At 43.2% G+C, this 15,000-nt stretch overlaps 1 protein-coding gene across 1 annotated transcript in view; it reads right to left on the bottom strand.

The window, feature by feature from the left end:
- The window catches only part of oca2 (oculocutaneous albinism II), a 204,710-nt gene that overhangs the window by 42,433 nt on the left and 147,277 nt on the right, over positions 1 to 15,000 (bottom strand). Inside the window, exon 18 of the mRNA XM_046299807.1 lies at positions 12,966 to 13,074. Coding sequence (XP_046155763.1) covers positions 12,966 to 13,074 — 109 coding nt within the window. The remainder of the gene's footprint in view (positions 1 to 12,965; positions 13,075 to 15,000) is intronic.

Here is a 15,000-nt window from a genome sequence, read left to right as displayed (position 1 = left end):
GTGTGTGTGGAGTGTGGGAGAGTGGGTGTGTGTGGGAGTGTGTGGTGTGGGTGTGTGGAAGTGTGGAGTGTAGGGTGTGGTGTGTGGTGTGTGTGTGTGTGTGTGGAGAGGGAGTGTGGGAGTGTGGTGTGTGAGAGACAGCCAGAGGTATTGATGCCCATCAAAGCGTGCTCTGCCTCATTGTCCAATAATCTGAGTTTAGTGTATCCAGGGCTGATGGATAATGTTTCTGGTCAGGCTTGGTGGGTTCATTACCAAAGCATCCCACTCTAACACACATCACAAACAACAACATTAAGGTAATCCTCTGACTTAAACCTGGTCTTTGGGAGGAAAAGGGAGGTAGAAAGAGAGACAGAGACAGAGGGAGAGACATAGGGAGAGAGAGAGAGAGAGAGAGAGAGAGAGAGAGAGAGAGAGAGAGAGAGAGAGAGAGAGAGAGAGGGAGAGGAGAGGGAGCTAGAGAGAGAGGGGAGCGGGAGAAGAGGGAGAAGAGGGAGGGAGAAAGTATGCGGCATCCACTTCAAGATATACTGTATTTGATTAAACAGGTGAGCTCTGGTAATTGCCTCTGGGAAATCATTTCACTGCTGATGAAACCTGGGGTAGAGAGAGCGAGAGGCAATGGAGTGAGGAGAGGGGAGCGAGAGAGAGAGAGAGAGGGAGAAGGGGAGAGGGGAGAGAGGGAGAGGCTATGGAGTGAGGAGAGTGGAGCTAGGGAGTGGGAGAGGGAGAGGGGAGCTAGGGAGAGGGGCGGAGAGGGGAGCTAGGGAGAGGGAGAGGGGAGTGAGTTAGAGGGAGAGGGGAGCTAGGGAGTGGGAGAGGGAGAGGGGAGCTAGGGAGAGGGAGAGGGGAGCTAGGGAGAGGGAGAAGGGAGCTAGGGAGTGGGAGAGGGAGATGAGGGAGAGGGAGAGGGGAGCTAGGGAGAGGGAGAGGGGAGCTAGGGAGTGGGAGAGGGAGAGGGGAGCTAGGGAGTGGGAGAGGGGAGCTAGGGAGTGGGAAAGGGGAGTGAGGGAGTGGGAGAGGGAGAGGGGAGCTTGGGAGAGGGGAGCTAGGGAGAGGGAGAGGGGAGCTAGGGAGTGGGAGAGGGAGAGGGATAGGGGAGTGAGGGAGTGGGAGAGGGAGAGGGATAGGGGAGTGAGGGAGGGAGGGAGGGGAACGGTCATGGCTTGTCCCAACCACTGTACAGGGGCTACAACGTGTTTAGGGGGTTTGCCAACTTATACCGCCGCTTTGTTAAAAACTTCAGCTCCATCGCCTCTCCTCTCACCTCTCTCCTCAAGGGCAATCTCCGTAAGTTGGTGTGGAGTCCTGCAGCCAATGAGGCCGCCCGGTTACTAAAGGGGTGTTTCACCTCCGCCCCATTGCTGAAACACCCAGATCCCTACGTGCCCTTCGTAGTGGAGGTGGACGCTTCAGAAGTGGAAGTGGGGGCCGTCCTGTTTGCGAACCAGAAAAATGTTTTCCGTGTGCAAACTACTCAAAGAAACTGTCTCCAGCAGGGCGGAACTAGGACGTCGGCGACGTGGAGCACCTGGCGGTGAAGTTGGAGATAGAGGAGTGGAGACACTGGCTGGAGGGCGCCAAGGGTCCATTTATCATCCTCATCGATCATCGGAACCTGGAGTACATACGGACAGCGAGGCGGTTGAACCTGCACCAAGCAAGGTGGTCCCTTTTCTTCCCTTGATTCAACTTCACCATGTCATATCGCCCAGGATCAAAGAACATCAAAGCCGATGCCCTGTCCCGTCTCCACGATTCGGGAGAGGTTTCTGTCCTGAGTGCGCCCATCATTCAGCCCTCCCGAATCATTGCCCCCGTGCTTTGGGATGTAGGCATCTGTCAGCCTCTTGAGAGGGAACCCGCGCCTGCTACCTGCTCTCAGGAGCGCATCTACATCCCCACGGGGTTAAGGGATCGATTGTTCCCTGGGCGCAACACATCCCCACGGGGTTAGGGATCGATTGTTCCCCTCGCCGCTGGACACCCAGATATCACCCGCACCATTCAATTCAAAAGTACTGCTGGCCCACCTTGGCGCAGGACATCACCCTCAATGTCAACTCTTGCTTCGTATGTGCCCAAACCAAATCTCCCCGTCACGTTCCAGCAGGGTAAAAATTCCTTTCCCTTCCCGTGCCTCAGCGGCCTTGGTCCCATCTGTCCATAGATGTTGTTACTGATCTCCCTGCTTCTGATGGTTTCACTACAATTATGGTTGTTGTGGACAGATTCTCTAAATGTTATTCCTCTCTTTGGTCTCCCTACCTCTCTCTGGTCTCCCTACCTCTCTCTGGTCTCCCTACCTCTCTCTGGTCTCCCTACCTCTCTCTGGTCTCCCTACCTCTCTCTGGTCTCCCTACCTCTCTCTGGTCTCCCTACCTCTCTCTGGTCTCCCTACCTCTCTCTGGTCTCCCTAACTCTCTCTGGTCTCCCTACCTCTCTCTGGTCTCCCTACCTCTCTCTGGTCTCCCTACCTCTCTCTGGTCTCCCTACCTCTCTCTGGTCTCCCTACCTCTCTCTGGTCTCCCTACCTCTCTCTGGTCTCCCTACCTCTCTCTGGTCTCCCTACCTCTCTCTGGTCTCCCTACCTCTCTCTGGTCTCCCTACCTCTCTCTGGTCTCCCTCTCTCTGGTCTCCCTACCTCTCTCTGGTCTCCCTACCTCTCTCTGGTCTCCCTCTCTCTGGTCTCCCTACCTCTCTCTGGTCTCCCTACCTCTCTCTGGTCTCCCTACCTCTCTCTGGTCTCCCTAACTCTCTCTGGTCTCCCTACCTCTCTCTGGTCTCCCTAACTCTAATATATAATAATAATATATGCCATTTAGCAGACGCTTTTATCCAAAGCGACTTACAGTCATGTGTGCATACATTCTACGTATGGGTGGTAACTCTCTCTGGTCTCCCTAACTCTCTCTGGTCTCCACATCCGGATACCAGCCTCAGTCCAACGGGCAGGTGGAGAGGATCAATTACAACTCCCCACAAACCACCAGATCAAAACCTCTTTTCATGTTTCCCTCCTCAGGCCGGTGATTCCTGGTCCTCTAGCTGATGCCGTCCCCCAAGAGACCCCTCCGCCTCCCCTGGAAATCGAGGGAAGGCTATGCCGTCAGATCCCTCCTAGACTGCCGACGTCATGGGGATCGGCCCAGTACCTGGTGGACTGGGAGGGTTAAGGTCCAGAGGAGCGCTGTTGGGTTCCCGTAGATGACATTCTAGATCGCAACACATACCTGACAACCAATCATTACACACACCTGACCACCCATCATTACACACACCTGAGAACCCTCATTACCACATACCTGAGAACCCTCATTACCACATACCTGAGAACCCTCATTACAGCAAACCAGCCCTTAGAGACGATCTGAAAGGGTTTTGATAGGCTGGTTTAAAACCAGCTGTTAGAGACGATCTGAAAGGGTTTTGATAGGCTGGTTCAAAACCAGCTGTCCAAAATGCTTCTAAACAGCTTCTACTCCCGAGCCAAAATACTCCTGAACAGTTAATCAAACACACACACTGCTGCTAGTTTAATAACTCTAGCTGCATAATTAATTACCTCAATTACTAAGACAGCGGTCCTCCCCACAAAATTACACATTGACTCGGTACCGGTACCCCCCTGTATATAGCCTCCACACTGACTCTGTACTGTAACACCCTGTATATAGCCTCCACATTGACTCTGTACTGTAACACCCTGTATATAGCCTCCACATTGACTCTGTACCAGTACCTCTTGTATATAGCCTCCACATTGACTCTGTACTGTAACACCCTGTATATAGCCTCCACATTGACTCTGTACCGTAATACCCTGTATATAGCCTCCGCACTGACTCTGTACTGTAACACCCTGTATATAGCCTCCACATTGACTCTGTACCGTAATACCCTGTATATAGCCTCCACACTGACTCTGTACTGTAACACCCTGTATATTGCCTCCACATTGACTCTGTACCGTAACACCCTGTATATAGCCTCCACATTGACTCTGTACCGTAACACCCTGTATATAGCCTCCACATTGACTCTGTACCGTAACACCCTGTATATAGCCTCCACATTGACTCTGTACCGTAATACCCTGTATATAGTCTCCACAATGACTCTGTACCGTAATACTCTGTATATAGTCTCCACAATGACTCTGTACCGTAACACCCTGTATATAACCTGATATGATATTGATATTGACCATTGATAGTGGTTGATTCGCAGCAGAACAAAGCGTGTGACAGGATGCTACATGGCCCAGCCAGGAAGATATAGAGTATGACAGGATGCTACTTGGCCCAGCCAGGAAGATATAGAGTATGACAGGATGCTACTTGGCCCAGCCAGTAAGATATAGAGTATGACAGGATGCTACTTGGCCCAGCCAGGAAGATATAGAGTATGACATGAATCTACTTGGCCCAGCCAGGAAGATATAGAGTATGACAGGATGCTACTTGGCCCAGCCAGGAAGATATAGAGTATGACATGAATCTACTTGGCCCAGCCAGGAAGATATAGAGTATGACAAGATGCTACATGGCCCAGCCAGGAAGATATAGAGTATGACAGGATGCTACTTGGCCCAGCCAGGAAGATATAGAGTATGACAGGATTCTACTTGGCCCAGCCAGGAAGATATAGAGTATGACAGGATACTACTTGGCCCAGCCAGGAAGATATAGAGTATGACAGGATGCTACTTGGCCCAGCCAGGAAGATATAGAGTATGACAGGATACTACTTGGCCCAGCCAGGAAGATATAGAGTATGACAGGATGCTACTTGGCCCAGCCAGGAAGATATAGAGTATGACAGGATACTACTTGGCCCAGCCAGGAAGATATAGAGTATGACAGGATGCTACATGGCCCATCCAGTAAGATATAGAGTATGAAAGGATGCTACATGGCCCAGCCAGGAAGATATAGAGTATGACAAGATGCTACATGGCCCATCCAGTAAGATATAGAGTATCTGAGTTTAGTTTCACGTTAACTGGTGTAAGGTAAAGGAACAAAACAACCTCTCATCATCTCTCTCCTCTCTATAACAGAATCAACATCTACTCTCTATAACAGAAGCAACCTCTCCTCTCTATAACAGAAGCAACCTCTCCTCTCTACTCACAGAGTGAGACTCAGGTTGTTTTCTATAGTTACTCACAGAGTGAGACTCAGGTTGTTTTCTATAGTTACTCACAGAGTGAGAGACTCACAGAGTGAGACTCAGGTTGTTTTCTATAGTTGAGACTCGGTTGTTTTCTCACAGAGTGAGACTCAGGTTGTTTTCTATAGTTACTCACAGAGTGAGACTCAGGTTGTTTTCTATAGTTACTCACAGAGTGAGACTCAGGTTGTTTTCTATAGTTACTCACAGAGTGAGACTCAGGTTGTTTTCTATAGTTACTCACAGAGTGAGTGAGACAACATTTAGGCCTATCAATGGAAATGGCTGGCCTATATTCCTGCTGCGTGAGAAACCTCTAAGTATCCACAGACACATTCCCATCATAGTGGTTAACGAGCTGCAACAAACACTCAAACTGGACAGTTTTATCGCCATCTCTTCATTCAAAGACTCAATCATGGACTCGTACTGACAGTTGTGGCTGCTTAGTGTGATGTATTGTTTTCTTTACCTTCTTACCCTTTGTGCTGTTGTCTGTGCCCAATCATGTTTGTACCATGTTTTGTGCTGCTACCATGTTGTGTTGCTACCATGTTGTTGTCATGTTGTGTTGTCATGTGTTGCTGTCTTAGGTCTCTCTTTATGTAGTGTTGTGGTGTCTCTCTTTATGTAGTGTTGTGCTGTCTCTCTTTATGTAGTGTTGTGCTGTCTCTCTTTATGTAGTGATGTGTCTCTCTTTATGTAGTGTTGTGTGATGTAGTGTTTTGTCCTTTATGTAGTGTTGTCTCTCTTTTAGTGTTATTTTCTTTTTAATCCCAGTAGTGTTGTGCTGTCTCTCTTGCTGTGATGTGTGTTTTGTCCTATTTTTATATTTTATTTTTAATCCCAGGCCTTCGTCCCCGCTGGAGGCCTTTTGACTTTTGGAAGGCCGTCGTTGTAAATAAGAATTTGGTTTTAACTGACTTGCCTAGTTAAATAAAAAATAAATAAAAAATACAACTAAGTGAGTGGACTATTATTATAAGCCAAATTAAATGTTTCTGTGTCAACCTAATGAAAATATAATAATTTTCAAAACATCTTCTGGGAGTGAATAGGTTGTGTACACAACAGTTATTGAACTGTTGGTATCAGGTTTTAACAGGGCTTATTGAACTGTTGTTAGTAGCAGGTTAACAGGGCCTATAGTCAGGGCTTATTGAACTGTTGGTAGTATCAGGTTTTAACAGGACCTATAGTCAGGGTTTATTGAACTGTTGGTATATTCAGGTTTTAACAGGGCCTATAGTCAGGGCTTATTGAACTGTTGGTATATTCAGGTTTTAACAGGGCCTATAGTCAGGGCTTATTGAACTGTTGGTATATTCAGGTTTTAACAGGGCCTATAGTCAGGGCTTATTGAACTGTTGTTAGTATCAGGTTTTAACAGGGCTTAATGAACTGTTGGTAGTATCAGGTTTTAACAGGGCCTATAGTCAGGGCTTATTGAACTGTTGGTAGTATCAGGTTTTAACAGGACCTATAGTCAGGGCTTATTGAACTGTTGGTAGTATCAGGTTTTAACAGGGCTTATTGAACTGTTGGTAGTATCAGGTTTTAACAGGGCCTATAGTCAGGGCTTATTGAACTGTTGGTATATTCAGGTTTTAACAGGGCCTATAGTCAGGGCTTATTGAACTGTTGGTAGTATCAGGTTTTAACAGGGCCTATAGTCAGGGCTTATTGAACTGTTGGTAGTATCAGGTTTTAACAGGGCTTATTGAACTGTTGGTAGAATCAGGTTTTAACAGGGCCTATAGTCAGGGCTTATTGAACTGTTGTTAGTATCAGGTTTTAACAGGGCCTATAGTCAGGGCTTATTGAACTGTTGTTAGTATCAGGTTTTATCAGGACCTATAGTCAGGGCTTAATGAACTGTTGGTAGTATCAGGTTAACAGGGCCTATAGTCAGGGCTTAATGAACTGTTGGTAGTATCAGGTTTTAACAGGGCCTATAGTCAGGGCTTATTGAACTGTTGGTAGTATCAGGTTTTAACAGGGCTTATTGAACTGTTGGTAGTATCAGGTTTTAACAGGGCTTATTGAACTGTTGGTAGAATCAGGTTTTAACAGGGCCTATAGTCAGGGCTTAATGAACTGTTGGTAGTATCAGGTTTTAACAGGGCTTAATGAACTGTTGTTAGTATCAGGTTTTAACAGGTCCTATAGTCAGGGCTTATTGAACTGTTGGTAGTATCAGGTTTTAACAGGGCCTATAGTCAGGGCTTATTGAACTGTTGGTAGTATCAGGTTTTAACAGGGCCTATAGTCAGGGCTTAATGAACTGTTGGTAGTATCAGGTTAACAGGGCCTATAGTCAGGGCTTATTGAACCATTGGTAGTATCAGGTTTTAACAGGGCCTATAGTCAGGGCTTAATGAACTGTTGGTAGTATCAGGTTTTAACAGGGCCTATAGTCAGGGCTTATTGAACTGTTGGTAGTATCAGGTTTTAACAGGGCTTATTGAACTGTTGGTAGAATCAGGTTTTAACAGGGCCTATAGTCAGGGCTTATTGAACTGTTGTTAGTATCAGGTTTTAACAGGGCTTAATGAACTGTTGTTAGTATCAGGTTTTAACAGGACCTATAGTCAGGCTTATTGAACTGTTGTTAGTATCAGGTTTTAACAGGACCTATAGTCAGGGCTTAATGAACTGTTGGTAGTATCAGGTTTTAACAGGGCCTATAGTCAGGGCTTATTGAACTGTTGGTAGTATCAGGTTTTAACAGGGCTTATTGAACTGTTGGTAGAATCAGGTTTTAACAGGGCCTATAGTCAGGGCTTATTGAACTGTTGTTAGTATCAGGTTTTAACAGGGCCTATAGTCAGGGCTTAATGAACTGTTGGTAGTATCAGGTTAACAGGGCCTATAGTCAGGGCTTAATGAACTGTTGGTAGTATCAGGTTTTAACAGGGCCTATAGTCAGGGCTTAATGAACTGTTGGTAGTATCAGGTTAACAGGGCCTATAGTCAGGGCTTATTGAACCATTGGTAGTATCAGGTTTTAACAGGGCCTATAGTCAGGGCTTAATGAACTGTTGGTATATTCAGGTTTGAACAGGGCCTATAGTCAGGGCTTAATGAACTGTTGGTAGTATCAGGTTTTAACAGGGCTTAATGAACTGTTGTTAGTATCAGGTTTTAACAGGACCTATAGTCAGGGCTTAATGAACTGTTGGTAGTATCAGGTTTTAACAGGGCTTATTGAACTGTTGTTAGTATCAGGTTTTAACAGGGCTTATTGAACTGTTGGTAGTATCAGGTTTTAACAGGGCATGTATTCAGGGCTTATTGAACTGTTGGTATATTCAGGTTTTAACAGGACCTATAGTCAGGGCTTATTGAACTGTTGGTATATTCAGGTTTTAACAGGGCCTATAGTCAGGGCTTAATGAACTGTTGATAGTATCAGGTTTTAACAGGGCTTATTGAACTGTTGGTAGAATCAGGTTTTAACAGGGCCTATAGTCAGGGCTTATTGAACTGTTGTTAGTATCAGGTTTTAACAGGGCTTAATGAACTGTTGGTAGTATCAGGTTTTAACAGGACCTATAGTCAGGGCTTAATGAACTGTTGGTAGTATCAGGTTTTAACAGGACCTATAGTCAGGGCTTATTGAACTGTTGGTATATTCAGGTTTTAACAGGGCCTATAGTCAGGTCTTATTGAACTGTTGGTAGTATCAGGTTTTAGTCAGGGCTTAATGAACTGTTGGTAGTATCAGGTTTTAACAGGGCCTATAGTCAGGGCTTATTGAACCATTGGTAGTATCAGGTTTTAACAGGGCTTATTGAACTGTTGGTAGTATCAGGTTTTAACAGGGCCTATAGTCAGGACTTATTGAACTGTTGTTAGTATCAGGTTTTAACAGGGCTTATTGAACTGTTGGTAGTATCAGGTTTTAACAGGACCTATAGTCAGGGCTTATTGAACTGTTGGTATATTCAGGTTTTAACAGGACCTATAGTCAGGGCTTATTGAACTGTTGGTAGTATCAGGTTTTAACAGGGCCTATAGTCAGGGCTTATTGAACTGTTGGTATATTCAGGTTTTAACAGGGCCTATAGTCAGGCTTATTGAACTGTTGGTATATTCAGGTTTTAACAGGGCCTATAGTCAGGGCTTAATGAACTGTTGGTAGTATCAGGTTTTAACAGGGCCTATAGTCAGGGCTTAATGAACTGTTGGTAGTATCAGGTTTTAACAGGACCTATAGTCAGGGCTTATTGAACTGTTGGTATATTCAGGTTTTAACAGGGCCTATAGTCAGGTCTTATTGAACTGTTGGTAGTATCAGGTTAACAGGGCCTATAGTCAGGGCTTAATGAACTGTTGGTAGTATCAGGTTTTAACAGGGCCTATAGTCAGGGCTTATTGAACTGTTGGTATATTCAGGTTTTAACAGGGCCTATAGTCAGGTCTTATTGAACTGTTGGTAGTATCAGGTTAACAGGGCCTATAGTCAGGGCTTAATGAACTGTTGGTAGTATCAGGTTTTAACAGGGCCTATAGTCAGGGCTTATTGAACCATTGGTAGTATCAGGTTTTAACAGGACTTATTGAACTGTTGTTAGTATCAGGTTTTAACAGGGCTTATTGAACTGTTGGTAGTATCAGGTTTTAACAGGACCTATAGTCAGGGCTTATTGAACTGTTGGTATATTCAGGTTTTAACAGGACCTATAGTCAGGGCTTATTGAACTGTTGGTAGTATCAGGTTTTAACAGGGCCTATAGTCAGGGCTTATTGAACTGGTGGTATATTCAGGTTAACAGGGCCTATAGTCAGGGCTTAATGAACTGTTGGTATATTCAGGTTTTAACAGGGCCTATAGTCAGGGCTTAATGAACTGTTGGTAGTATCAGGTTTTAACAGGGCCTATAGTCAGGGCTTAATGAACTGTTGGTAGTATCAGGTTTTAACAGGACCTATAGTCAGGGCTTATTGAACTGTTGGTATATTCAGGTTTTAACAGGGCCTATAGTCAGGTCTTATTGAACTGTTGGTAGTATCAGGTTAACAGGGCCTATAGTCAGGGCTTAATGAACTGTTGGTAGTATCAGGTTTTAACAGGGCCTATAGTCAGGGCTTATTGAACAGGTGGTATATTCAGGTTAACAGGGCCTATAGTCAGGGCTTAATGAACTGTTGGTAGTATCAGGTTTTAACAGGACTTATTGAACTGTTGTTAGTATCAGGTTTTAACAGGGCTTATTGAACTGTTGGTAGTATCAGGTTTTAACAGGACCTATAGTCAGGGCTTATTGAACTGTTGGTATATTCAGGTTAACAGGGCCTATAGTCAGGGCTTAATGAACTGTTGGTAGTATCAGGTTAACAGGGATTATTGAACTGTTGGTAGTATCAGGTTTTAACAGGGCCTATAGTCAGGGCTTATTGAACTGTTGGTAGTATCAGGTTTTAACAGGGCTTAATGAACTGGTGGTAGTATCAGGTTTTAACAGGGCTTATTGAACTGTTGGTAGTATCAGGTTTTAACAGGGCTTATTGAACTGTTGGTAGTAACAGGTTTTAACAGGGCCTATAGTCAGGGCTTAATGAACTGTTGGTAGTATCAGGTTTTAACAGGGCCTATAGTCAGGGCTTATTGAACCATTGGTAGTATCAGGTTTTAACAGGACTTATTGAACTGTTGTTAGTATCAGGTTTTAACAGGGCTTATTGAACTGTTGGTAGTATCAGGTTTTAACAGGACCTATAGTCAGGGCTTATTGAACTGTTGGTATATTCAGGTTTTAACAGGACCTATAGTCAGGGCTTATTGAACTGTTGGTAGTATCAGGTTTTAACAGGGCCTATAGTCAGGGCTTATTGAACTGGTGGTATATTCAGGTTAACAGGGCCTATAGTCAGGGCTTAATGAACTGTTGGTATATTCAGGTTTTAACAGGGCCTATAGTCAGGGCTTAATGAACTGTTGGTAGTATCATGTTTTAACAGGGCCTATAGTCAGGGCTTAATGAACTGTTGGTAGTATCAGGTTTTAACAGGACCTATAGTCAGGGCTTATTGAACTGTTGGTATATTCAGGTTTTAACAGGGCCTATAGTCAGGTCTTATTGAACTGTTGGTAGTATCAGGTTAACAGGGCCTATAGTCAGGGCTTAATGAACTGTTGGTAGTATCAGGTTTTAACAGGGCCTATAGTCAGGGCTTATTGAACTGGTGGTATATTCAGGTTAACAGGGCCTATAGTCAGGGCTTATTGAACTGTTGGTAGTATCAGGTTAACAGGACCTATAGTCAGGGCTTAATGAACTGTTGGTAGTATCAGGTTAACAGGGATTATTGAACTGTTGGTAGTATCAGGTTTTAACAGGGCCTATAGTCAGGGCTTATTGAACTGTTGGTAGTATCAGGTTTTAACAGGGCTTAATGAACTGTTGGTAGTATCAGGTTTTAACAGGGCTTATTGAACTGTTGGTAGTATCAGGTTTTAACAGGGCTTATTGAACTGTTGGTAGTATCAGGTTTTAACAGGGCCTATAGTCAGGGCTTATTGAACTGTTGGTAGTATCAGGTTTTAACAGGGCCTATAGTCAGGGCTTATTGAACTGTTGGTAGTATCAGGTTAACAGGGCCTATAGTCAGGGCTTATTGAACTATTGGTTGTATCAGGTTTTAACAGGGCCTATAGTCAGGGCTTATTGAACTGTTGGTAGTATCAGGTTTTAACAGGGCTTATTGAACTGTTGGTAGTATCAGGTTAACAGGACCTATAGTCAGGGCTTATTGAACTGTTGGTAGTATCAGGTTTTAACAGGGCTTATTGAACTGTTGGTAGTATCAGGTTTTAACAGGGCCTATAGTCAGGGCTTATTGAACTATTGGTTGTATCAGGTTTTAACAGGGCCTATAGTCAGGGCTTATTGAACTGTTGGTAGTATCAGGTTAACAGGGCCTATAGTCAGGGCTTATTGAACTGTTGGTAGTATCAGGTTAACAGGGCCTATAGTCAGGGCTTATTGAACTGTTGGTATATTCAGGTTTTAACAGAACCAACAACCATGTATAATTACATTACTATAGTAACAGAACCTAGAACCATGTATAATTACATTACTATAGTAACAGAACCTAGAACCATGTATAATTACATTACTATAGTAAAAGAACCAACAACCATGTATAATTACATTACTATAGTAACAGAACCTAGAACCATGTATAATTACATTACTATAGCAACAGAACCTTCAACCATGTATAATTACATTACTATAGTAACAGAACCTACAACCATGTATAATTACATTACTATAGCAACAGAACCTACAACCAAGTATAATTACATTACTATAGCAACAGAACCTTCAACCATGTATAATTACATTACTATAGTAACAGAACCTCCAACCATGTATAATTACATTACTATAGTAACAGAACCTCCAAATATGTATAATTACGTTACTATAGTAACAGAACATACAACCATGTATAATTACGTTACTATAGTAACAGAACATACAACCATGTATAATTACGTTACTATAGTAACAGAACATACAACCATGAATAATTACGTTACTATAGTAACAGAACATACAACCATGAATAATTACACTACTGTCGTCAAGCAAGTGAAAACAACACACTTCTTCTTAGTCATTCGTTACCAGGCTGTATCTAAAATGGCATCGTATTCACCATTATGTAGTGTATTACTTTTTGACCAGGGCCCAAAGTAGTGCACTTCACAGAGAATAGGTTGCCTTTAGGGATGCGTACCAGTGTTTTAATGAGACATTACAGCAGCTTACCCAACTCCAGATGAATGCTGGGAACAAAGGAGTTCAGGAAGAACATGAAGATGACGACCCCCAGCACAGATATACACTTCACCAGGAGGACTCGGTCTGTTATTCTGTTCTGTTAGGAGAGAAGAAGAGTTTTATTCTGTTCTGTTAGGAGAGAAGAAGAGTGTTATTCTGTTCTGTTAGGAGAGAAGAAGAGTGTTATTCTGTTCTGTTAGGAGAGAAGAAGAGTGTTATTCTGTTCTGTTAGGAGAGAAGAAGAGTGTTATTCTGTTCTGTTAGGAGAGAAGAAGAGTGTTATTCTGTTCTGTTAGGAGAGAAGAAGAGTGTTATTCTGTTCTGTTAGGAGAGAAGAAGAGTGTTATTCTGTTCTGTTAGGAGAGAAGAAGAGTGTTATTCTGTTCTGTTAGGAGAGAAGAAGTTTTATTATGTTCTGTTAGGAGAGAAGAAGAGTGTTGTTCTGTTCTGTCAGGAGAGAAGAAAAGTGTTATTCTGTTCTGTTAGGAGAGAAGAAGAGTGTTATTCTGTTCTGTTAGGAGAGAAGAAGTGGTATTCTGTTCTGTTAGGAGAGAATAAGAGTGTTATTCTGTTCTGTTAGGAGAGAAGAAGTGTTATTCTGTTCTGTTAGGAGAGAAGAAGTGTTATTCTGTTCTGTTAGGAGAGAAGAAGAATACATTTTATTTGGATGCTGCCTATAATTTAGTAGAAAAAATCAAATGAAGAAAGAGATCTCGACTGTGTATTTAGTAGAAGAGAGAAAATGAAGAAAGAGATCTCGACTGTGTATAGTAGAAGAGAAAAAATGAAGAAAGAGATCTCGACTGTGTATTTAGTAGAAGAGAGAAAATGAAGAAAGAGATCTCGACTGTGTATTTAGTAGAAGAGAGAAAATGAAGAAAGAGATCTCGACTGTGTATTTAGTAGAAGAGAGAAAATGAAGAAAGAGATCTCGACTGTGTATTTAGTAGAAGAGAGAAAATGAAGAAAGAGATCTCGACTGTGTATTTAGTAGATGAGAGAAAATGAAGAAAGAGATCTCGACTGTGTATTTAGTAGAAGAGAGAAAATGAAGAAAGAGATCTCGACTGTGTATTTAGTAGATGAGAGAAAATGAAGAAAGAGATCTCGACTGTGTATTTAGTAGAGAGAAAATGGACTAGTAGTGGTACTAACAGGACTAGTAGTGGTACTAACAGGACTAGTAGTGGTAGTAACAGGACTAGTAGTGGTAGTAACAGGACTAGTAGTGGTAGTAACAGGACTAGTAGTGGTAGTAACAGGACTAGTAGTGGTCGTATAGTGACAGGACTAGTAGTGGTAGTAACAGGACTAGTAGTGGTACTAACAGGACTAGTAGTGGTAGTAACAGGACTAGTAGTGGTAGTAACAGGATTAGTAGTGGTAGTAACATGACTAGTAGTGGTAGTATAGTGACAGGACTAGTAGTGGTAGTAACAGGACTAGTAGTGGTACTAACAGGACTAGTAGTGGTAGTAACAGGACTAGTAGTGGTAGTAACAGGATTAGTAGTGGTAGTAACATGACTAGTAGTGGTAGTATAGTTACAGGACGAGCAGTGGTAGTATAGTAACATGACTAGTAGTGGTAGTAACTGGACAAGTGGTGGTAGTATAGTGACAGGACTAGTAGTGTTAGTAGCAGGACTAGTAGTGATAGTATAGTGACAGGACTAGTAGTGTTAGTAGCAGGACTAGTAGTGATAGTATAGTGACAGGACTAGTAGTGTTAGTAACAGGACTAGTTGTGGTAGTATAGTTACAGGACTAGTAGTGGTAGTATAGTAACTGGACTAGTGGTGGTAGTAACTGGACTAGTGGTGGTAGTAGCAGGACTAGTGGTGGTAGTATAGTAACAGGACTAGTAGTGGTAGTATAGTGACAGGACTAGTTGTGGTAGTGACAGGACTAGTAGTGGTAATATAGTAACAGGACTAGTGGTGGTAGTAACAGGACTAGTGGTGGTAGTATAGTAACAGGACTAGTAGTGGTAGTATAGTGACATGACTAGTAGTGGTAGTAAC

The sequence above is a fragment of the Oncorhynchus gorbuscha genome, linkage group LG15 (genome assembly GCF_021184085.1).
Source record: "Oncorhynchus gorbuscha isolate QuinsamMale2020 ecotype Even-year linkage group LG15, OgorEven_v1.0, whole genome shotgun sequence".
Lineage (NCBI taxonomy): Eukaryota > Metazoa > Chordata > Actinopteri > Salmoniformes > Salmonidae > Oncorhynchus > Oncorhynchus gorbuscha.
The sequence above is the reverse complement of the archived record's forward strand: the minus strand, read 5'-3'. Positions and strand labels throughout refer to the sequence as shown.